At 43.1% G+C, this 22,538-nt stretch overlaps 2 protein-coding genes across 2 annotated transcripts; both read right to left on the reverse strand.

The window, feature by feature from the left end:
• Window positions 1–432: 432 nt before the first annotated feature.
• On the reverse strand, window positions 433–7,366 carry bsdc1 (BSD domain containing 1). The gene is made up of 11 exons (XM_088931836.1): window positions 7,314–7,366; window positions 6,677–6,734; window positions 5,953–6,069; window positions 5,271–5,438; window positions 4,936–4,990; window positions 4,307–4,422; window positions 3,906–3,974; window positions 3,015–3,096; window positions 2,100–2,618; window positions 1,365–1,468; window positions 433–919 (listed from the first exon to the last, which is right to left on the reverse strand). The coding sequence occupies exons 1-11, from the start codon at window positions 7,322–7,324 to the stop codon at window positions 887–889; spliced, it is 1,332 nt and encodes a 443-aa protein (XP_088787962.1). The 5' UTR covers window positions 7,325–7,366; the 3' UTR covers window positions 433–886.
• A 4,235-nt stretch (window positions 7,367–11,601) lies between these two features.
• olig4 (oligodendrocyte transcription factor 4) lies at window positions 11,602–20,568 on the reverse strand. The gene is made up of 2 exons (XM_088933077.1): window positions 20,448–20,568; window positions 11,602–12,380 (listed from the first exon to the last, which is right to left on the reverse strand). The coding sequence occupies exons 1-2, from the start codon at window positions 20,566–20,568 to the stop codon at window positions 11,602–11,604; spliced, it is 900 nt and encodes a 299-aa protein (XP_088789203.1).
• Between the last annotated feature and the right edge of the window lie 1,970 nt (window positions 20,569–22,538).

Raw genomic sequence — 22,538 nt, forward strand, 5'->3', positions numbered from 1 at the left:
CAGTGCAGAATGGAAAAGAATAGCAGTTCATCACCATTGGCTGCTTTTCTATGTTTACAGACAAACATGAGGTACATGGAGTTCGTACTGCATAATAATCAGTTCATTTAACACTTTTGCCTTCACCGAGCTTTCAGTGAGGCCACAAATATTACATAATGCAATACTTATTATGTACCATTACAATGCATGACTGTCATAGAATAAAGTATTGGTCTGTTAATGTACTTATGAGCTACTAAAGTGTCAAAGTCAAAGTGATTACACAAAGGCTTATCTATATACCATATTCCAAAATGCTCATATATAGAATCCTATCCTCTAACAGATATTAAGCATCTTTTATGGAAAATAAATACCAGACTGGGATTTAAAAGCCCCAAACTGAAAATTACAGTTTCTTGCCTACAATTTAGAATTAGGATTGCAGTGTTGATTAACACATTTTAATAATATTTTGAAAACTTTTACACTTAACCCATGAAAAAAAAATTAAATAATTTATACACCATTTCCTTTACCAGAAAGCATTATAGTTAGATATGAGAGCAACCTCCTGAAACTACAGAGCCAATTTACTCTAAAGAAATAATCAGAAACTGTTCCCATTTTGACCCCCAACAAATAAAATAATTACTGTAGAGAACAAGTAAAAAGTATGACATAAGGATAAGCTTTTAAGGGAGCAATCTGATAATGCCTTGAATCTTTCATGGGGTCAGCATATTTAGCCAGTATTTCAATGGTGGAGTTTAAATTCATCCAATATTCCTCTACTCGTATAAAGGGAAATATGGCCAAGGCATGTACTGAACAATTATACATTAAGCATGGTTCTTGTTGTAGAATTCCGCATGAAACTCAATGAAATGATTTTTCCTTATTTTCATTCCCAGTCCTCCCAATCTTCATCCACCAGCTGAAATGAAAAATAAGACATTTTTAAATGTTCGGCGAGTTCGTAAATCCTGTTCAAACTGTAAAACGCATTTAAAAGTAATTATGAGTCTAGAACATAATTACTGTGACGGCTGTATTAAATATTTTACTGCATAATTTTAAGTACACTCCAGCATAGATAATTTAGCATCAAATAAAAAGCTATTTTTTCTTGATTACCAAACAGCTTTACCTTATTGCAGTTACCAAGAAACTATTACAATACAGACTATTACAATACAGTAAGGATCTATTGGTAGAAAGAACAAGAAGTGAAATAATCCAAATTAAGCAATTTCTCAAGTCTTTCTGAAAATGCATTGCACACTTCATTTCAAACATACAGTATATTAAACTGTAATGTTTTGTTTTGAGCAATTAAAATGTTGCTGTATTAACTGGACCTTGAACAATAAGAAACTTACTTCTCCTGAGGCTTCTACTTTAGAAAGTGCTAGCTGGACCTCTTCTTCAGTCATGTCTAAATCAAAATCCTTTTCCCAGTCCTCGCTAATGTCCGTGCTTGATCCTGCAGCAAACATATTTGAAAGAATATTTGAGAAATTCCAAAGTGTCCAGTGCAAAACACTAATGCTATCCAACCTGTTCAAACAAGCCACGACCAGAAGCTACAAACTGTTTCAATGATACACTGATCTTTCTCGCTGTAAGAAAACAGTGGCAGATACACACACTGAACAAAACACTAGGGATCACCAGTCAATTGAACAGACTTGGTGGCAGGCAACGCATGAGTGATTGGCATGAGGCATCAAATTTCATGGCCAGAGCAATACCCAGATATTGTCCATCTTGCTGTAAAGTGGTGGAAACGTTGGAATGTGCAGTTCAATTCCACACACCTTTACTTCTTTACTTCGGCAGTTCTGCTAGTAGAATGGAATGGAACTGAGCTGCAAATATTTCAAAAGTTTGGGGCAAGTGTGCCAAGAGTTCAAGCTATTTACCAACAAGCTATTGGGTTGGGGTTAATATTTTTACCAGTGAGTATATACTTGAGCTTTCACACTCAGTGTTAATAATAACTCCTTTCACAATACTGTATTGTGAATCTCCCTTTGTGCACAATACTGTTGTCTACAACCTCTCGCCACAGAATTAATTCTGAAGTCACACCACTCGAGAGGTCTGAACGTTACCTTTCTTGCCGTTGTTTGATGGAGTGGATTTTCCGCTATCAGAGTTCAGCTCGAAAACTCGCAGGTCCGTGGGTCCTTCTTCTTTCACAGTCTCTGGCTTTGTAGTGGCTCTTGGCTCACTTGTGTCTTTCGGCATTTCCTCACCCAGGCGAATCTGCCGCCCCTCCAAGTCAGCCATCTTGTCCATTCCTAAGGGCCCGTCAGCTGCCCGCATTGTTTTCTGGCTTAAATCCGTCTCCTCAAGGCTAGCTTCCGATAATTTCTGGGCGACTTCCTCTACGGTGCTGCGCCGTTCCGTTTCGGCCGAAGCGCGGTTTTCGATCTGCGTCACCAGGCTCAAACTCTCGCTGCTCGCCGAAGGCGTCGCGGTGTGGTCTTGCAGTACGCCGGCTACGTCTCCGGTCAAGGACGCTTCCCGGGATTCCGGAGCAGTGGCGTTCGGGGGCAAGAGGCGCGATTCACCCAGCGGCTTGAGGTCCGGGCGTGATGCTGTTCCTCCTCCTCCTCCTAAGAACTCATCTGTACCCAAACAAGAGGGAAGCAAGAGACCATTTCCAGAGATAAATCGAAAAGTAGGGTAGTCATCAAGTCATGCAATTTTTCTGGAGAACAACATGTCTCTCCCCCAGGCACACATGATGCCATCCGTGAGCCCTGAGGAATTTTAGGCAAATTAGTTCAGCGGTTATAGAGATTTTCTTCCTTTTGACACGGGAGCAAGGCTTTCTAACCATTCAGTAGAGTGCTGTATTAAACGAACACTGTAGAAAAAACTAAATCTAAACGACACTCTTTTTAAGGTGCAACAACAACAAAGCAGAAGGAGGTGGTTTGCACAGTTGCAGCCGCTGACACTTTTACAGGGAAACCTTCTTAAACAAACTGTTTTACAGTTTCTTAGAAATGCCTAGATACCTTCCTCTTCTTCCCAGCCTAGCTCCTCAGAGTGGGATGTCTGCTCCGCTCTTTGTTTCAAGGCCACTCTTCTGGCTTCCTCCTGTGTAGAACAGCAGCAGCATGATGAACAGCTTACTTCCTTAACAGGAACAAGTAAAGGTTTATTCAAGGCTGAAAAGAAAAGAAACACTTCGGCCGTGGAGGCACCCGAAGAAGGCTCCACAGAGCCGAAACGTCGTTTCTTTTCTTCTCTTTTCAGCCTTGAATAAACCTTAACTTGTTCCTTTGAGGCCTACGCATGCTGACGCAGCTGCCTACTTTAATTATTTCCTTAATGAATGGTTACCAAAGCAGAGGCCACAAAAAAAAAACGAACTATCCAGAGAGGAAACCCGACAACAATGTGATAGCATGAAATATGTGGAGTAAAAAAGTCTTTGCATACAATGTCTCTAATTTACAACTTGACTAAAATCGCAACACACAGCAAAAATGCAATGTTTCACCACTAGATGGCACATGCCACGAGTTAAATGCAGTGGGGGTAATAACTCTCATCACAATGGAAAAGGAACAGAATTAGGCCATCAGTCCAAACTAAACAAAGTAGAATCCTAAACAAGTATTCCTTAAGGAGAAACAGTATTGTACAGGTAAACATTTAGACATGCTGGGGATTTCCAGTCTCTTTTTAATCCTAATAAATAGAAATAGTTTCACACTAAGCAAGGAATATCTCAGATAAGTCACTGAGCTGTTTACAGTGTTGCTGCTGATGCCAAAGATGAACAGATCTTTACTAACTCTCATTAAAAATACCTTCTAAGTTTCACAGAGCATATCACAGCTGTGACGAATACTGTTGGCAGAGAGAAGGACTTCATAACTATTACATTTCCCCCAACTCACCTGATCCAGCTGATACACCCTGTAGAAATACCGCTGCCAAAATTCAGAATGAGCCACTGCTGCTGGAACCTATAAAAACAGTTAAAAACACTGCATTAGAATAATGCTTTTATGAAGGAAAAACAAGTGCACAGTGCACAGCATACCAATGAGTGATTGTTAATAACTAATTTCATTTTATTGAGCACCTGTGTCTATAATTCCCATGGTGCTTGTTTAATATATAAGAAGGAACCTACAACACTGAGCACTGATTTGCAGTGTCTACTTGTGTGACAAATAGATGTGGATGTGGTGGAAAACTTAGAAATGACCTGTGATGTCAAGTAAATCATGGCACAGTGCTCTTCAGCATAAGCAGACTAAAATGTCACATGTTTTGGACTTATGGGACTTTGTACCATTTTGGTGTAGAGTGCTCGAATGGATGGGCTGCTGACAAGAAGCTCAGAGATCTCTCCTTTCTTCTCTTCCAAACTGAAGCCTGAAAGCCAGGCATCAAACTTTTCTGGAGGCCCTGGATTAAAAATAAAAAAAACATGGACAAAACCACACGACTCATAAAAAGTGAAAACTTCAATATGCATATTATCAGCACTAAATCAAGTAGGGAAAGAACACAAATTCAGTCATCAGCCTTTGCAGTCTTATCAGTAAAATGATCTCATAAGATGCCTTGCCAGGCAGATTTCTAACACTGAATGAGAAACAAATGACTCAACATAAACTGTATTGCATGTCAGCCATCATAAATATCTTCTTCCAACTTTTTTTATTTTGCAAACTGCATCGTTTAGTTTACAGTTTCTTGAAACTAATCTTTAGAAAATACTCCATACTACACAAAGATCCTGGCTTAAAGGAATTATTTAACTGGATGTGTGCCCACATACAAAAATGTCTGTGTGTGGGTTCAAATGGAAAAACATAAAGCCCTGTGCTATTAAGTGTTAACCGGATCACTAGTTCTAACCTTGGTAAAGACACCATTCACAGTAAGAGGATGCTGGGAGAGACAAATGTAACATACCATCTGGCTCATTGCAATAGGTAGCGGGGTCAGCCTGCAAACTATACAGACGAGCCTAAAGAATGAAAAAACACAACAGAGTGATCATCCATATTAAGTTATTTTATTGTTGAATATGATACACAGTTAATATAAGAATACCAAAACACAAGTAGGAACATGATATAATATAATATAATACATATATAAAATATATAATTATATAAGTATACATAATATACAAAACACAACAGCAATCGACTTTACAATTTTCAGTATGAAGATGGAAGCAAAGAATGATAAAATGTGTTTTAGAGAGGGCAAGGATATATGCATGACAGGAAGGCATACTGTACCTTGGTACTGTCATACACCTCTGTTGTACCAGCTGGGGTGGCTACCAGCGTGATGACATCGCAGTCTATGGTTTTGTCAGGAGGGGGAGCAAGCGTGTCCGTTATCACCCCCAGTATATTGGACAGACCCTTCTTGACCTTCTGAGTCGTCTCAGAGGACCCTTCCACCTAAAGACCAAGAACAGCCAGGTCATCTAGGACTGAGGCCTGTTTTACATACATTTGAGCTTATATCACAAACCTCTCACACATTCTGCATTGTTCCGCTCTTTTTAGTGTTTCTTCCTTCTTTTGTGATCCAGTTTTTGAAGATTCTGATGAATGTGAATTACAGATCGCTAACTGACAAACTTAGGCTCCATACAAAGCTGTCATCATAATAGTCAATGTATTTATAGTAGAAAATATTAGTGGAAGTTTTTACTGATGCTAACAACACATATAGTGACTCCTGATTGTGTCTGAGACTTTTGTACAGCAGTGTATATGTGTGGGGCAGCCTGGTGGCGCAGGGGCTAGCATTGTTGCCAATCAGATCTGGGGCCTTGGGTTGAATTCCAGAACTGCAAGGAGAGTACAATGAGTACAAATGAGGATTAAACAGCAGGCCAGTTTAGCACTAATCCCATTTTTAACTGTATTTGCTCCATATTCCTTACCGCACACCCAGCCCAACACTTACTGCTAGCTTCTCCTTCACTGCACTGGCTGTGGCTGCAATGGTGCACGCTGTATCATGCTGGACTACATGGGTGAACTCCGTCAGATCACGCTTTAGAAACTCATAAGCTTCAGCAGACTGTGAACGATGACAAAAGATCTGATTAGAGACAGCGACACTTTCTATAGAAAACTGTTCAGTGCATTGCATGCATACTGTATAGCTTAACTTGACTTTTCACAAATCCAACCAGCACAACTGTAACCTACTGTAGACATTTTAAAACCATATGCTTTTTAAAAATCCCTACATCTTACTTTTTCAGTAAGTCTATATATTGTTCCAAACTTATCCTTTTTATACTGTACTGCACCACAGAATTAGTGAATTAAGACACTGCCATTCACCACAGAACACATGCTGTGTAACTTTCAAACATCAGGCTAAACTCTGTTGTGAACCACAGGAATTTTTTTTTGGCAAAATCAGAAAAAAAAGGATCAGTTATATTACATGCAAAATCATTCCAGTAAAAATTAATCTGCATCTTTGTCTTCCAATAACATTAACATTTCGATATTATATTTAAACACCAGCTGTTATTGTAAATAGATTGTCAGGTCCTTTTTCAACCTGGCAGGTTGGAGGGGGGTTAAAATACATTACACAGTATAAGGTCCATGCATACGCACATGGAATTGCTAAAACCTGATCTGATTATTGGATTAAAGAGCAAAGAGCCTACCTTCTCTTTGACTGACTGAAAGCTCTGCTGGAGCCAGCCACCCCACCATCCTCCTTCCCTGGACGGAAACAGACAGATCAAACCTGAGATACCAGACACAATACTTACACTGCCAGACACACAGCATATTGTGTGTGTTGTGTGTGTTTTCTATCTTCCAACTAAACTCAAAGAATACATTTCACTAAGAAAGACTCCACTGAGTTTGTGATACAGATCAACACAGAGATGGCTAACCTGCACCCCAGCTACAGTCTATAACTTCCAAGAAATCTGCAAAATATGATTCCTAAAAACAACTGTTTTTTTTTCTTAAACATATTTAATCGTTATGAAGAAACGCGTTCACACTACGACAAATTGCAGTACGATCCGAAAAAAATAGAGGCCACAGCACAGCTGTTATTTTTTTCTTCCTCCTCAAAATTACTATATATATTGGATTTTTCTTTTGTAAACAAACCAAGGCGGTTGTTCTGGAGTATTCGAAAGACACTTTCCCGGATCTGTCAAACCGCACGAAAGTTTAAAAATGTTCAGGCACCTGGTGCAAAATACGACACCAGTGTATGCCTGCAATGATACAGAGGGTTAGAAGAGAATAAACAATAAAAACATTCGGCGACACAATACTCACCCTTCAGCCATCTTCACTGCATGACATCATCAATATTTACTGAACTCTGACCCTTCCACGAAGAAAGGGACCGATATAATATAAGTAAGAGAAGCATGATTTTTTTTCTCGGCAGACACTGTAAACCAATTTTCTCTATACAAGAAAGTGGAAAGTCATCGTAAATATTGGAAGTAAGCCCATCTACAAAAATCAAGAGTACAGTAACCATGGGGACTACGGTGTCCTGGAGAGATCAAACTAATTTTTCGTTGGAATGCGGAAGACGAGGGAGCTCGGATGCGATCTTTATTCAGAAAGCGAAGCAATTAATTTGAAAAACTATTGTTAACAGATCGTTATGTCAATTGCATCAGGCCCCATACGTTTCTGTATGTTCTCATTTTTTAACAAGACAACTGTACCGCTAGCTACCGTACTTTAAAAAGAAAGTTTTTCGATTACAGCACACGTTATGCGAAATTTGTGAATTCTCCTTGCTTTGTCGTGGATTTTGGTCTCATCAGCCCTTGAGCAGAGCTACTTTAGTGCCTTCATCCACCGCAACCTGTTCTGATTGCAAAGCTACCCGGGATGAAAGATTTTAAAGAGGGCTTCTCTTTATATAGGACCAGTATGTTTCTCTTGATAGGAAATAAGCCTATGTATCAATACATTTACAGCTCTTTCTTGTGTGCTACACTTAACGAGAAGGTTTTCTTACTGAAATAAAAGCACGTCCTAACTGCGTCAAACGAGTGTGTAATTCTGCTAATTTCCACCTGAGCCTCCCAGTGAATGTGTCAGTGCCGGGGCTGTGACCCTGCCCCATCTGTGTCTCCTGTATTAGCATTTTGATCGAAAAGAGCTGTTCCTCTGAGGCAGCAGGGTCAGGCTGCATGCTTCTGGAACATCCCACTTTCCTAATTGAAGATTCCCCGAGCACCCAAAACCACATATTGTGTGCGTATGTTCTGCAATATGTCTACCCTGTACAGCCCCCGATCTTGCTAATGATCCCTTCAGTTTTCTAATGAGCTCTGTCTATCTTTGTCTCTCTCCAGCAGTCAGAACGGCATTCCAACCTATCGATTTACATTTCCTTATTTTACCCGTACCATCTGTCATGTTGCCGTGAGGTAACTGTGTTCTGCAATACCATTCTGACAATCTTTTCATGACACATTTACAAAACAAGACACTTCAGAAGGCCCGAACAGCATCAGAGGCAGCCTGGGTGTCATGACAACAGATTTCATTTACTTCCTGTCTGCCCGAGTTCCTGAGTTTGTTATAGGGTCACACAATCAATTCACTGTCTTCCTGGGTTGACATGCTAGTTTATTTGCTTAGTTTCTGTTTTTGAAATAATTTGCCCCTCTACTCTTTTTTCGCACATGATCCCTAAGAGCATCCCCCAATCAATTACTGGGCATTGTCGATCACGGCAGGAGACATTCGACTCTGGAGGAGGACTTTAATCTGAGGTGAAGCCATCGCAGGAGGACTGTGGGTCTCGTTAACACAAGTGTAAAATACGATGGCACTGTCAGGGAGTCCGCAGTTTCACGCCATCTGTTCCAAACCAGGAGTGCACCAGTTCGGCAGAAGTCAGTGTCGCTAATTATCTACCAAAAAGAGCCCGTTATGTGTTTCCCCTAATCCCCAAAATGTGTTCCGTTTCCCTTTTTTCCCACCTGGGCTGGCTGAGCCGCAGTGCTGGGGGGGAGGGGGGGGTTGGGCCCAGGTGACATCGGCGCCGCCGCCCCCACGGTGGGACCGCTGTCTCATGGCTCCCAGCTGCCTCGCCTCCGCCCTGCCCACAGCTGATGGCAGCACCGGGCTGCGAACAAAGGGGCAATCTTTAGAATGTCAATACGGCTTCATAAATTAGTCCTAAGTGCCTTTGTTCTGGTGAGTGTCAGGCCTTTTGGCCCGGCAGCGCTTGTTACTATGATGAAATGGATATTGAATGGCTGGCCCTGTGTCAGAGGCACGAGTGAGGAACGGGCCCATTGTTCCTCACCGGGACCATTGTCCAGCTCTGCGGCTGGAGCTCATTCCTCGTGGGGCTTGGTTCCCCCAAGTGGGAGGATCTGCAGAGGGAAACAAGGACAAGGAGAATGCCCCTTCATTAAAACGCACCCTTCCTCCCTCCTTAACCCTCCGGCGTGGCACTGCAGAATTCCGGGTCGGGGTTTTGGCAGAGCGGAACGCGGGACAGCCGCCTGCCGAACAGAAGACGCTCTGTGTGTTGGCGTGAGTGTGGGAAAGTGAAACATTTTTTGATTTAAAAAATCAGTTCAGGATTTGTTTGTGAATAGCAGAGGTTGAAAAACTAACCCTATTGTTTTAACTTAGGGGGAAAAAAAACTCAGTTTAAGGAAGATGCATTAGGAAGGTTATTTCCAACTGAAAATAAAAGGGAAGGACGAGGGAGGAAGAATAATGACATTTGTAATAATAATCAGGTCTTACTAATACGCTGTGAAATCAACATGTCGAGTTTATTCATTTTCTTCAGGTGCTGAGGACAAAAAAGCTTTGAAGAGTCATTGAACTCATGAAATTTCAAGCATGACCCAAGAAAGCATCTAAAATGATGTGTAACTTTGCTACAGATAAATGAAACCCTTGTTTAGTGTAGTTTGCTGTGACTCTACTGCAGTCACTATATTTACAAGTGCGTGACTCATGCATGTTATTTATTAACATAAATAATACTTATTATGTCATGATAATTATAAGAATTAAGTTATATTATGGCAGTACCCTAAAGAATGTATTATACGTTAAGGCAATCATTTTTCACAATCCAGTTAATACAAAGCTAAATCAAAAGTAAAGCAAATAAACATAGGACTGTGTCATGAATTGCTGACAAAATGGTCATGTTTGCTTTTCATCAACATGGTCAAATAAGTCCTTAGAACTCATGATTTATAGCTGTCACAGTGCTAGTCACATTCTATTGCTGCAACAATGGCAGCACTGCTGTATTCTTTACAGCTGGTTAGCAACTGAGAAACACGAACTGTCTCTTTAGTTTATTCCTAGGGTCTTCACCCCATGAATCCTCCGAGAAAAATATCACCGTCCGCCCCTCAAGTAGAGACCACAGAAAGCAAACGACTAGCAGTTGTGAAAGTTTTTGTGCCTAGGTGGAATGTGAACCATCGCAGTTTTCACTTATACGTCTCCTGGTGAAATGGGTTCCGTTCTGTAATGAGTTCATTCATAGTTTTGCCAAAGAAAGTTATTGCACCAAGAGTGAGTGCTTGTTACAGTAAAAGAATGATTAGAACATCGCATATGAAAAAACAACCTTCTTCTTGGAAATATGGATCACTCTTTACCTTCAATGCAATACTCAGCACGTAACAGTTAAACTAAATCTCTGTGACAAGGTTTCAAAGAATGATATATTGGGAAAAAGGCAATAAAGAGTATTTCTAATCCCCCAAAATGTACATGATTCCCATTACAACACTCTCTTATATATTTGAAACTGTCACATTTTGGATATTGAAGGACAGTTCATCATGACAAATCATGACAATCACTTTCAGAATCATGTTCAGAACATGACAAAAAAACCTAAAACACAATATACCACGTAAAATCTGAAAAACAGACAACTACTGTGTGTATAAAAGCCCTTAGCCATAAAGAAATATGGTTGTGGACTACATTCTTATAATATTTTAAAACTGGTGCTACCAGGGAATTAATTTAATCAATTGTTATAAAAAAATGAAAGGATAAAATCAGATCTAACAAGTTTCTTAAAACTTTATTCGGGGAAAAACACAATTTGTACAAACACGCTTTCTCCACCATTTTTAACAAGTTGTTTTCTTTCAGCCCAGCAAGACAATTTAAGGGGTAGCAGCTGTCTTGTCATCTAGCTGTTTTACAGTCAAAAAGAATCCCAGGCCTTCAAGAAAGGCAGAGAACAAAATAAAGACGTGCTAGACATATGGCCAGTAATAAACTAGACTCTGCTTAGAAAAATGTACACTTAACAAAAGTTATTATGTATAAAAATAGCAGCTTACACAAAAACAATCTTTAATTAAACAAAACAAGAATAGTCTTCTCTTCTTCTACAAACTTTACAGAAATCTACAAGATACCACAATGAAGGAGATACAGTCCCTTTCGTTTTGAAAGCTGGCCCAATCATTGAAGAGAACACAAAAGTCAGCTATCCAGATCGCAGCCTGTTGTAGCAACAAAGAGGCGGGAAGCTTCCCCAGAAATCCTGAAAGTTAGAGCTCAGTTCCCAGCACAGTCCTGCCTCACTTGCTCATAGACAACTGGGTAAACTTGCCGTGGAGGCTGGCAGAGGCTGGCACAGCGAACAAGGACAGGGCATGCCGGTGAGGTGCCTGTAGGAGACCCCGAGATTGGAGGGGCTGCTGAGCTCCTTCAGCAGAGTCTGCAGGGGAGGCCTGAACCCCAGGTAGCCTGCAGAAGGAGAGGAGTGGGTGGCGGTGGACGTGGTGCCCACAAGGGAGTGGAGGGACTGGGCCAGGGGGTGTAAGGGCAGCTGGGCAGGGGAGGACCCCACCGGGCTACAGCGGGGCACATGGCTAGGGTGGCTCCCACCGTAGACGTCGCTCACCAGCTTCTTCATCTCCTCCAGGGAGCTGGACAGCATGAGGATGTAGTTCCTGGCCAGGAGCAGGGTGGAGATCTTGGAGAGCTTCCGGACCGAGGGCCCCTGGGCGTAGGGCATCACCTCCCGCAGCCCATCCATGGCCTGGTTCAGATCGTGCATCCTCTTCCGCTCCCGGCTGTTCACCTTCAGCCGCAGGCCCTGCAGGTCATCCTCCGTCAGCTCCCTCTTGGGCTTGGCCCGGCCGCCGCCACCCCCGGCCCCCGCGCCTGCCCCGCTGCTCCCCTCTTTGGGCAGCAGGCTGGTGCGCAGCTGCTCCTGCTCCTGCTCTGGCTCCGGCTCCTGCTCCTGGTCCCGGCAGTAGGCCCGGAACATCCGGTTGGAGAAGAAGGCCCCGGCATCCTCCACAAACTCCGGGGAAGAGGACCGGCTCGAGGCGGATCCGGCGTCCGAATCCATATCCGCTTCTGAACGCGAAACCCCCCCAAAAACGGATAAGAAAATCAAAGGAGGAGCCTCTCTAGCTCAAGCTGGAAAAACAGTACTTAAACGAATGAACTTTGAAGCTCTTCCGTATGCACCTGAGGAACGCAATGGTTTTTCTGAAAGCTGGCTCGTATAGGTGTAGAAATAGCCTGGTTCTCTAGCTAGCAGCACAGAGCACCTCCAGCAGTCTGGCAGAGCCCGCTGGTGATCCTGTTTGGATGTGGCTGATTTATAGGGTCGCTGTCACAAAGGAACAATGAGCTGCATAATGAGGTTGCTAGGATGACATCCAATCACAGAGGGGGCGTACACTCACTGGTCCGTTTAACTTCTCAAACACTTAATCCCCCTCAGCCCACATTAACTCCTCAAGCACCAAATTGCACCCTTGTCCGCAGAAGCGCGAGGCTTGAAGATGCACATGTGGTCTAAGAGATATTGTTCTAACGACTGTAACATACTTCGCTAAGCCTTTTATTTGGTCCTTTAATCCTTTCTCTTTTTTTTGTGGCACTGTTAGTTCTGCGTGGAATTGTGTATATGAAACGGGTTCATTGTCTTCACATACATTTTGAGTGCTCAAATTAAGTAATCTGATTGTTAAGCAGTGAACTCGGACAAAAGGGGCACAGAAAACAAAATATTTGCAAGAGTGTGCAATACTAACACGAACGATTTATTCCATGGGCAATCTTGTACAAAAACAAGAACGTTAGTGGGAGATCATTTTCCCTGCCATGTGCCAGTGAACCGTAGTGTATGGTCCTGACTTTTGAGAATGGGGATCTCTTTCAGGTAGGTCCTGTAGGTTGTCTCATTTTGTACTACCTGTCTGCCCAGCCATTCCAAATCAACGATGCATTTCCACGTGTGCAGAGCCCAGCCCTAACTTCACTGCATAGCGTAGCTGCCTGTCTGTGAATCTGGCATTGAAAAATAAAAACAACACCATAAGAATGACAAGGATCCAACCTAAATGCACAATCTCACACTAAAGTATAAATTCAATTATCAAGACAGCTTTTACTGCTTCTTCACTGGACACACAAGTCTGACTGAAGGAAGCGCAGGAAATTAAGTGTGGGGACCGAAACAGAGGGAAATGTGGTGTTGGGATGCTAAGGAATAAGAAATTCGGTCTTCCTGTTACGCAAAGGGTTGACTGGCGTATGGAACAAGCCATGTTGTTGAAGCCGAACGGCTGGATGAAAGCCCTCCAGCATCCAAACAGGCTAAAAGGCTCTGAGCGGCCTTCCTCTCATTTGTGACTTTTCTTAGGTTCTTAAATCCATGCGGCATTGTCAATGCGTGGACCTACAAACGTGATAAGCTGCGGTTTGGTTTGAACACTTTAACGAGCGGGGGCTTAATGGGCAGATTGCCATGGTTAACGGATGAAAGGAACTTCTATACAGCTGAACCATAAACAGGCTGTGGATGTAACCATGCTCACTCAATGAGATCTCATGGCACTATGAGCAGACTTGAGAAGACACAGTACCTGGGAACATCTACTGTCTAGGCCTGACATTGTTGCTCTCCTGCCCCCATTCTGTCGTAAACCTCTTAAATTAAGCTGGTTAACATTTTAAGCCAACCACTAGTGTGGGTATTGATTTACAGTACTGGAATCTCTTCAGCCCTTCCTGCACTCATTAACATCACTATTGCTCACTCTATCATAGTGCACTGACACTAGCGAACAGGGGACTAAGGCTAAGCTCCGATGTCAAACACCATTGTCATGCGCAGGTTTACAATACCTTAAAATGCGTTGGATATTTTAAATGGAAATCTGCAGTGCAAGTTTCCTAGGGGGAATGTCTAATTTTAAAGAGGAAAAGCAATATTCGTTTAGGATATTTCTGCAAATACTTTTTTCATAAGCCATTACAGTCGCAGTGACCCATAATTACTCGGTCTCTACAAAAAAAATAAGGCTTTCAAAAGTTGGTGAAGATACACAGAACAATGTGCCTTTCATGAGGGATTAACTTGATTACTTATGCAGGAAAAAGGCAAAGTATTTCTGGAGACTGTGGTGAACAGGTACTGCTACACGACAGTGTTTGAAAGTTGAGGTGATTCTAGGTCAGTCTTTTAGAAGTCTGTCAAGCTCAGTTTCATATGTGATATTGGAGTAAATGTGCTATGAAAAACTAAAATACAAAGGTCGCAATACACTGTACAAACTAATCTGCAAAATCTTTCTCCAGTAATCCTTTCTGCTCACTTCACCGAATTTTAGCCTGGTTTTTCAAAGAGTTAATAACCTCTGCGATCGAGGACGCTCCTTACTCTTGATAAGGACAATTTGAATCAAAGATCTCAGGAGCTGTGAACTTTCTCAGATATTTATTTTTTTTTACAGAGAGGCGATTTTATAGAGAAGCCGTGATGAAGATCGCCATTAGCCACATCTCCGTGACGACTGGCCCTGCAGTCAGATGAGCTGCATCTGGCTTCCAGTGAATTGACATTACTGGAAAGCAACATTCCAATAATGAGCACACAGTCTCTGATCAGTGACACAGATGACTCAGGCTTCTGTGTGCATATGCTGCGTACGTTCAGCATGAACTCTGTCAACCTTTTTTATGATTATTGTTTGGTAGATCCCCTTAGATGAGCAGTTAACTGTGGAATTTCACCGAAGAGTGGACAGCTCACTGGGGGATCTCTGAGACATTCTGCTGTCTGTCCGAAAACACTGTTCACATCACCCCCCCCCCCACACACACAAAAAAAACCTGTGCCCTTTCTTATTATCTCAGAATTACCTTGATAATCAAATACATCATACGAAGCAACCCACAAGTAAACTAAACATGAAATATGAAGCATCATGTCTGTCCACAAATGGAGTGAAGTCCGCCTTTTGTTCTGCCAACTGGGGGAGTTCAAAGTTTGCAGTTGTATCTTATATATTAAGAATGAACAATATGCTGTAGATTGTCAGTAATAGCATCCCTAAAGAACTAGTCCAACATTAACGTCATCAGTTCGGTGGAAGTCCTGAGACCAGACTTTTCTTTTCCTTCTCTATATCAGACAAGGAAGTTGAGAGGATTGATACAATCCTGAGTGGAAAATTAAATCCTGAAGTGATGGAGCCTCCACATTCTTTTCAGGAATTTCCTGAAGAGAGAGCCAAGGACGTGCTGGAAAAATCCATATGCAGAAAGGGGCTGAAGGGCACATAGCAGCAGTAGTAAGGATTCCCAGCTAATCTAGACAGCTTTGGTTCCCAGCCACCCTGCTTCACTCCCTCAGCTAGAAGCTGTGAGCTTTGAGCACCCAGTGTCAGTGCTGAGGGCAAGAAACCTTTCTTATTCACGGCAGACTGAACCATTTCAGATCATTGCAAGTTGCAGGTTCTTGTATCATAAGCCAGCACCAGGTTCTGAATATTCTCTGTTTGGTCATTTGTTTGGAGTTAAACAGCTTCAGATCAACCCTTCCGTGAGAAGAGCAGAGGTACAGGACTGGATTTACTCTGCTTGGGTAAGAGGGATAAGCAGCCTGGCCATGAGGATGAGGCTCTGTGAAGCCCCCGCTCGTACCTGTACTTGTACTCGTAGGAACGAGTACCAGTGAAACAGCGATGATCAGGTCACCTGTCACCTGACCTGTCACCTAACCGTACTACCTAACACCTTACTATATATTTAGCTGGGAATTTGCTCTCAAACAACAGTTTGAAACGCCAACAAAATGACATTGATGGAAAAAAAGGGGGCAGCGTTAAATAAACATTTTTCCTGCTGCACTGTTCCGATTTTCACTGGCAGCTGGTGAAACCTAAACTGGATTAAACTGCTCCGCAGTGTTGAGGTTCTCTTTCTTTCCCGCTACAGATCGACCATGAGCACATCTGAATCTGCCCATTCGGACAGTTTGTCTTATTTGGTTGCTCGCGGTGAATTGATCCCAGAGTTGGCCTCCAGTCATTTCCTGAAGGACGCCGGCACCTGTTTCTCCACAACACGGTGGGGTAACTCGTTCTCAGCTTCCGCCACCATTTCAATGCAGAAGTGCCCCCGGTTATCAGTGTTAAACACACTTCCTCTTGAACGCCACTTCTGTCCCCTGGCCTGGATCTCACTGTTGATTGGACAGGCCTGGCTGGGACCTCCCCAGCTCGCCCCTCCACAGCCCCTCCTTGCGTGACGACGCTTTGGGTGCTGCCGTCCGCCGACTCCATCTCGTCCTCCAGGGAAGTACAGGAGTATCAGAGGGAGAGCACCAGACATCACAGCTGGCTGACCGGTTCCAGAGCCTTCGCTTAGACAATTGACTGCCGAATATCGCCTATTTGGAAACAAATTTGGAATTTGTTATCTAAAAACAAAACAAAACAAAAAAACAAGATCGATTTCATTCTAGACCAGGGATCTGCTTCCAGACGGGGTTGCTGGCTGGAACCCTTTTTTTCTGGGTGGTGGGAACGTGTGTTCTGGGATGCGGATGGAGGCTCTCACGTGTGAGGGCTCTTACTGTCAAGAGGGTACTTGTCCAGGATTAATCCTGGAACAGCCCTTCATCATGGCATCAAATAACCAAGCAGGCCAGGAAAGGACCTTGCTCCCCTTTGGCGTGTCATTATGTCTGGGGATAAAGAGAAAATAGCCAAGCGGGGCTCTAAAAGCTTGATCACTCATTGTGCCTCTATCATTTAAACCGGGTGGTGAAAGCAGTCTCGGCGACAGTCAGGATGCCTATTTATAACATGTGGGCTTTCACATCATCAGGCAGAAACCCCAAACTCAGGCAACGCTGGCAAATGCCGTCTTTCCTCGAACTTCTTGAAATGAAAAAAACCAACATGTCATCAAACGTGAAGTTTGGGTCGTCGTCCATTTCTTGGACCGGTTTTGTTTTGATCTACAATCTGCCCGTAACGAAGCAAAAAGCAAAAACCGATAGTTCTGGGGTTTCCCCAGACCCCACCGAGCCCTCACCTGTGCTTCTCGTTCACTCAGAAATTAAACGGCGCATCTTTCTGGGGGAGCAATGTGATGCCTTTGTGAAAGCCAAAGTGAAACTGGGCTTTCAACCATTTCATGCCTTTGTATAGCGTGCTTTTTCACTTTTAATCATGCTGTGATTAAGAACTCCGGTTCTGTTTAATCATTAGTCCCATCTGTGGAGCTGACGACAGGGTGCTTTTCTGTCATTGTACCCCTCTGGAATTACACTGCCTGACACAAAATACTTGTTTTAAACACAAACACCCACACATATCGGCAATACGTAATCTTCTTAACACGTCACACAAAATACAAGGGATTTTACAAGAGGGTGCTCTTTCAAAACTGGATAGGCAGCATCCTGAACCCACTCAGCTGGGAGCGCCGAGTGTGAAAGTTTCTCCCATTCTTTATTCATTCAGGTTCTGATTGCAGGCCACACAGTGAGATGGGAAATGAGTGAAATCTGGGGGTCTCTTTGAAGCAGATTTCACCCTCACCCCCAAACCCACGCTCTCTGCGCTCCCCAGCACTGATACTAGACTTTATCCCTTCAATCGCTTTGCCCCCTACCAAAGTCCTCAGGTTTTCTCCGGTTGCTGCTTTGCAAGACTCCCCTTTTGTGTCCTCTCAGACACTCTTGCTCCAGGACTCCTTTTTTTCCGAGCTCCCTGTTCATTTTCCTCTGGTTCACTCCTTCTGAAAGAGCTCAGATGACCAGAAAATGAATCTTTTGTGCTGGGCGAGCGGCAGGACATGTGCTTGTAGCAACAGCAGATCACACTAGATTAGCTGCCATTGAGGCTCAATAAAAATGCAAAGATGTAAAGCAAACTTTGCCTTGTTGTCATAAGGCTCATTCTTTTATTTCAGTGTAAGAAGGATTCAAAAGGCTTTAAAGGTGCTTTTTATTCCGTTTTATATCTGGGTCATCACAAAAAGTCTCCTGAAGAGGTCTGAATACCCTTTTTGATCTATTCAGCCTGTAACAGTTTCACTTTTTTTAGAAGCAGGTATAAAAGAAGAATTTTATGAGTAGCTTTAACACCTAAAAAAAACTTTCCCCGGTAGTTTTCTGTTTCTTAATCATTAAGCCTGGTTTACAAGAGGGAAAATGATCTGTCCTTACTCTGGGTTCTTCAAATGGCTCCCTGCACAACAGAAAATAATTTATTATCAGTTAGAAGGCAAAGGTTTAAAAGGCACAGCCTACTTCTGGAAGCCTGAAAAGACGAATCAGCAGGTTGCCAATATACAAGCCCATTCCGTGGTGTTTCCTGACCATAAATTATGCCTAAAGTACCAGGAGGCTGACTGAGGTCATGATGGCACAATGGGAAAAACAGTCACTTCAGACAAACACACCAGGTTTTTGGAGCAAAGCAAAAAGCCCTTTCCAGTGGCTTGCACACACAGAACACCTCACCAAGCCCCTTTTAACGGTCACATTCACTAAACTCTAAACTCTGGCGTCACATCTGGCCAGTCCAAGCTCTCTGGTTGAGCAGTCAGAATCTCTGTTTTGCTGTCCAGGCCCCTGAAAGAATTGTCCACTCCTGTCCAGTCCTGGCCTCACTTAAATCGTGGCAACAAACATCAGCATGTGTGGAGTGAATTTATAGGATTAATATCTTTTTTCAGAATTGTGTTTAAAACGGTGTTTGATAAGACAGGTACAGCAGGGCTGTGAGTGGCGAGCAGGCCTGTTTCATTTCTTTCCAGTGAAATCTGTTGAGCTGTCTTGTCATAAGTCTGCACAAGGAGGTTCTTGATTGGTGCAGTTCTGATTTTGGGTCTAATATGACCCCATTATTAGCAAATAAACTGAGGTTCATACAAATCACTTATTTTCTGTATATTCTTGGTAATATTAGAAGACGTTTGGGTATCTTAAACAGAAGGAAAGGTTGCAGAAATGATACAGTTTTATATGGGTGCATAGCAGACATCGTCAGAGACCTTTGTGGTTGGGATTCTGTTTTCATGTAATGTGTTACTAGTTCTCCTATGGTAAACCAATACTGCAGCGACACCTTTCCTGCCCCCTAACTCCATGTCCAACCTGGCTGGATTCAGGGGAAAATAAACCAGAATGCGATACATCAATAATAAGGACTCTTCTCTTTCTTTTCGATCAGTCTCAGGCTTAATTATGTTTCCCTGACAAAACTCCACATTTGCAGATTTGAGATAAAGCACCAATTAGTTAAACCTGATTCAAACTCTATGATTCTTAAATGGATATATTGGCACTTTTACAGTTTCATATTAATTGCATTTTCCAGTCCCAAACACAGTATCAGTCTCAGTGCATAAATTCATATTTATATATAGACAATACAGTCTTACTACAGATATACTGTATATGGACTAACGGACTTAATAATAAACTGATATATACAGACTGTATGGGCATAAATGTAAGTGGACTTCAAGGTCGAAGTACTGTACATACATAAATAATATATAGTATATATGGGCTATACAGAGTACAAATCCTGATGAAGTGAGTAGCATTCACATGAAGAGTTTTCATGTCCAGTTTTAAACGTTGCCTTTTTGAGAAACATGAACAAACAGGCCGCTGGCTGCGGTTCCTTCAGGACCGCGCAGGAGCTCCCAGGTTGTCTCTGGAGCTCTTCGGGCACCGTGGACATCCTCCTGGGGACCGGACCGGACTGGACTGGACGCCAGCGAGCTCAAGCTGACAGCAGCTCGGAGGGGGGGGTGCTCCAGGGGAAAACTCGCTGGAGAGCTCTGCTCCTCTCGTTGTGTCGGTCGGGTCTGAGGTCTGGTCACATTTTTTGCACCCCCACCCCCCCGCCCCCCGTCACTGCCAGGCAGTACTGCCCCTTCGGGAAGCGCTGTGGCAGTGTGCGGGTCACACTTCCGAACAGTTGGCTGTCCAGTGGTGCGTGCAGAATGTTTTGTCTCCCCAATCTGCACACCCCTGCTGCTCGTACAATGCCCGGCCCGCCAGGCCAGCGGCACACTAATCCCTCTCCGCACATTCACCGCCTCGTTCCCTTTCATCATCCCCATTGTCCCGAAGTGTTACCTATGGTTGTTTTCACTCACCCTGGCAACGTGCAGTTGGCTGCCGCCCCCATCTGTGAGCACAGCCTCCGGTCCAGCTCGCAGGTCTGGCATATGTCCGCAGAAACCCCGGTGAGGAGCGCCGCTGTCCAGGGATGTCCATTGTTTTCCGGTAGTCCAGAGCTCATCTCTGGCCGCTCACCGTTGACCCGGGGTCACCGAAGACAAACAGCTAGTGTTGGTGGTCACTTCTGTCCATTGTGTAATAATTAACACAGGCCTTCTCCCCAGCTCTTTTTCTGCAAGTGTGCTTTGTGTACCAGAGCCCCATTGACAGGGCAATATTAGTTAGCAACACATGATTAAAGTTATTGGAGAGCTTTAATGAACTCACAGAGTGCAATTACCCTGCCCTTTGGAGGTATATGTGCTTTCATGGTCAGGCCTTGTTGAACAATTAAAGGATGTTTCATTGAATGAAAATATGCTTGAGTTGGCAGTGTAGTTCTACTGCTATAAATTGCGTAAGTGTTGGTGTGCGGTCCTTAATTCCTTCCAGCTCATTAATATGATTACACAGTTCACACCATCAACTTATTTCCAAGAACGGATGTACAGTTCTTCATCCCTCAAATTCCGTTAATTCCTTACGTTATAGTAGGTCAATTGAACTGTCAAAATTCCCCAGGTTTTACAAACATCCTCTGAGAAAAGCTAGAAATATATAGAACTATAGACTTTAGAGTAGAAAGGATAAGTAGTGGGTGATGATAGATCTTTTTAAATATAGTCGGGGGGCTGTTCGTTTTGTGTCGGTATTTTGAAGCTGGCCACACTTAGGAAAAATGTGAGAAATCCTGATTTCACGACTCACAGAGGGATGGCGGAGAGGCAGAGGCGGCTGTGATTTGCAATCCCACACAGACGACCTTGCTATTCAGAGGGCGTGACCCCTCCATTCACTTTCCCCCTCTCACTTAACAAGTGGGACTGCAATAGAGCCACAGCGAGGGAGGGGGACGAGGACAGACGAGCCCCCTGTCAAAACCCCATGCCTCCCACTGCGGCCGGGGGGGGGTCTGTCGTAACTCTCTGTGGGGGAGGACAAGCCCCCCCCCCACCTGTCCCACATGTGCACACCGTCAGAACAATACAATATTGAAAAGAGAAGAAGAAGAGCTAGAAAACGCCTGCAGTGCAACATAAGATACACCAAGGTAAGTAGAATCATTTGGTCAATCTGTTTGAATCGTGGTAACCTTTCGAAGGCATTGATTTACACTTTTTCAAGGCTCAGGGCCGCAGGCAGGATTTAATCTGCGTGGCACAAATGTCTCACGTGTACTGTACTTCACAGCCACCTATATGTTTAGTATTGTCATACACAGCTGGTACAGCATCAGGTCTGAGTGGAAATGCTGAATTTGGCTTATGCCATAAACAAGATTTTTAAGACTCTAGATATACCAAATCCTATATCCGTGCATATGAGGAAGATTATATATAAATACTGTATGTACAGTATACTGTATTAATGTGTTCAATTTCTGATGGATCAATAGCAACACACCTTTAAAACATTAGGGTTTCTGATTACTGGTTATGGGTCTTCTTCACAATGTAGAATAAAAGGATTGCATGGGAATGGTACAACAGCAGACAAAATGAAGGATTTGCATTTAAACAACTCCACAACCATTCAATATATTTTGAAGAAACTTTGATCTCCTCCAGTCCTTTTTTGCAAAGGAGCGTCAGCTGTGACAATGTGGGAGGGTAGCTTGTTCCAGTCTTCTACACCTCATTGTGTGAAAAAGTGCCACCCCATTTTTTAAGTATATAATGAACAAAATTGTACACAATATACTATACAAGGTCTTACTGATGCACTGTACAACATTAACAGAGCTTTATGTAAAGTCTACACTTTTCACTATACATCCTAACATTTTGTGCTTGCTCCCCACATTGTCAAGGAGCTGAAAGTGCTGTGTCTACATAAGAACAAAATATATACAATAAGGCTTTTTTTGTAGGTAGCCCCTTCAAGCAGAGTGCCTCCAATTTTCTCTTCTCAGTTCATGTTTTGCTGCCTGCACACAACGCCGTGCACTTGTCCGTATTAAATATCAC

The sequence above is a fragment of the Atractosteus spatula genome, chromosome 14 (assembly GCF_055471065.1).
Source record: "Atractosteus spatula isolate fAtrSpa1 chromosome 14, fAtrSpa1.hap1, whole genome shotgun sequence".
Taxonomy (NCBI): domain Eukaryota; kingdom Metazoa; phylum Chordata; class Actinopteri; order Semionotiformes; family Lepisosteidae; genus Atractosteus; species Atractosteus spatula.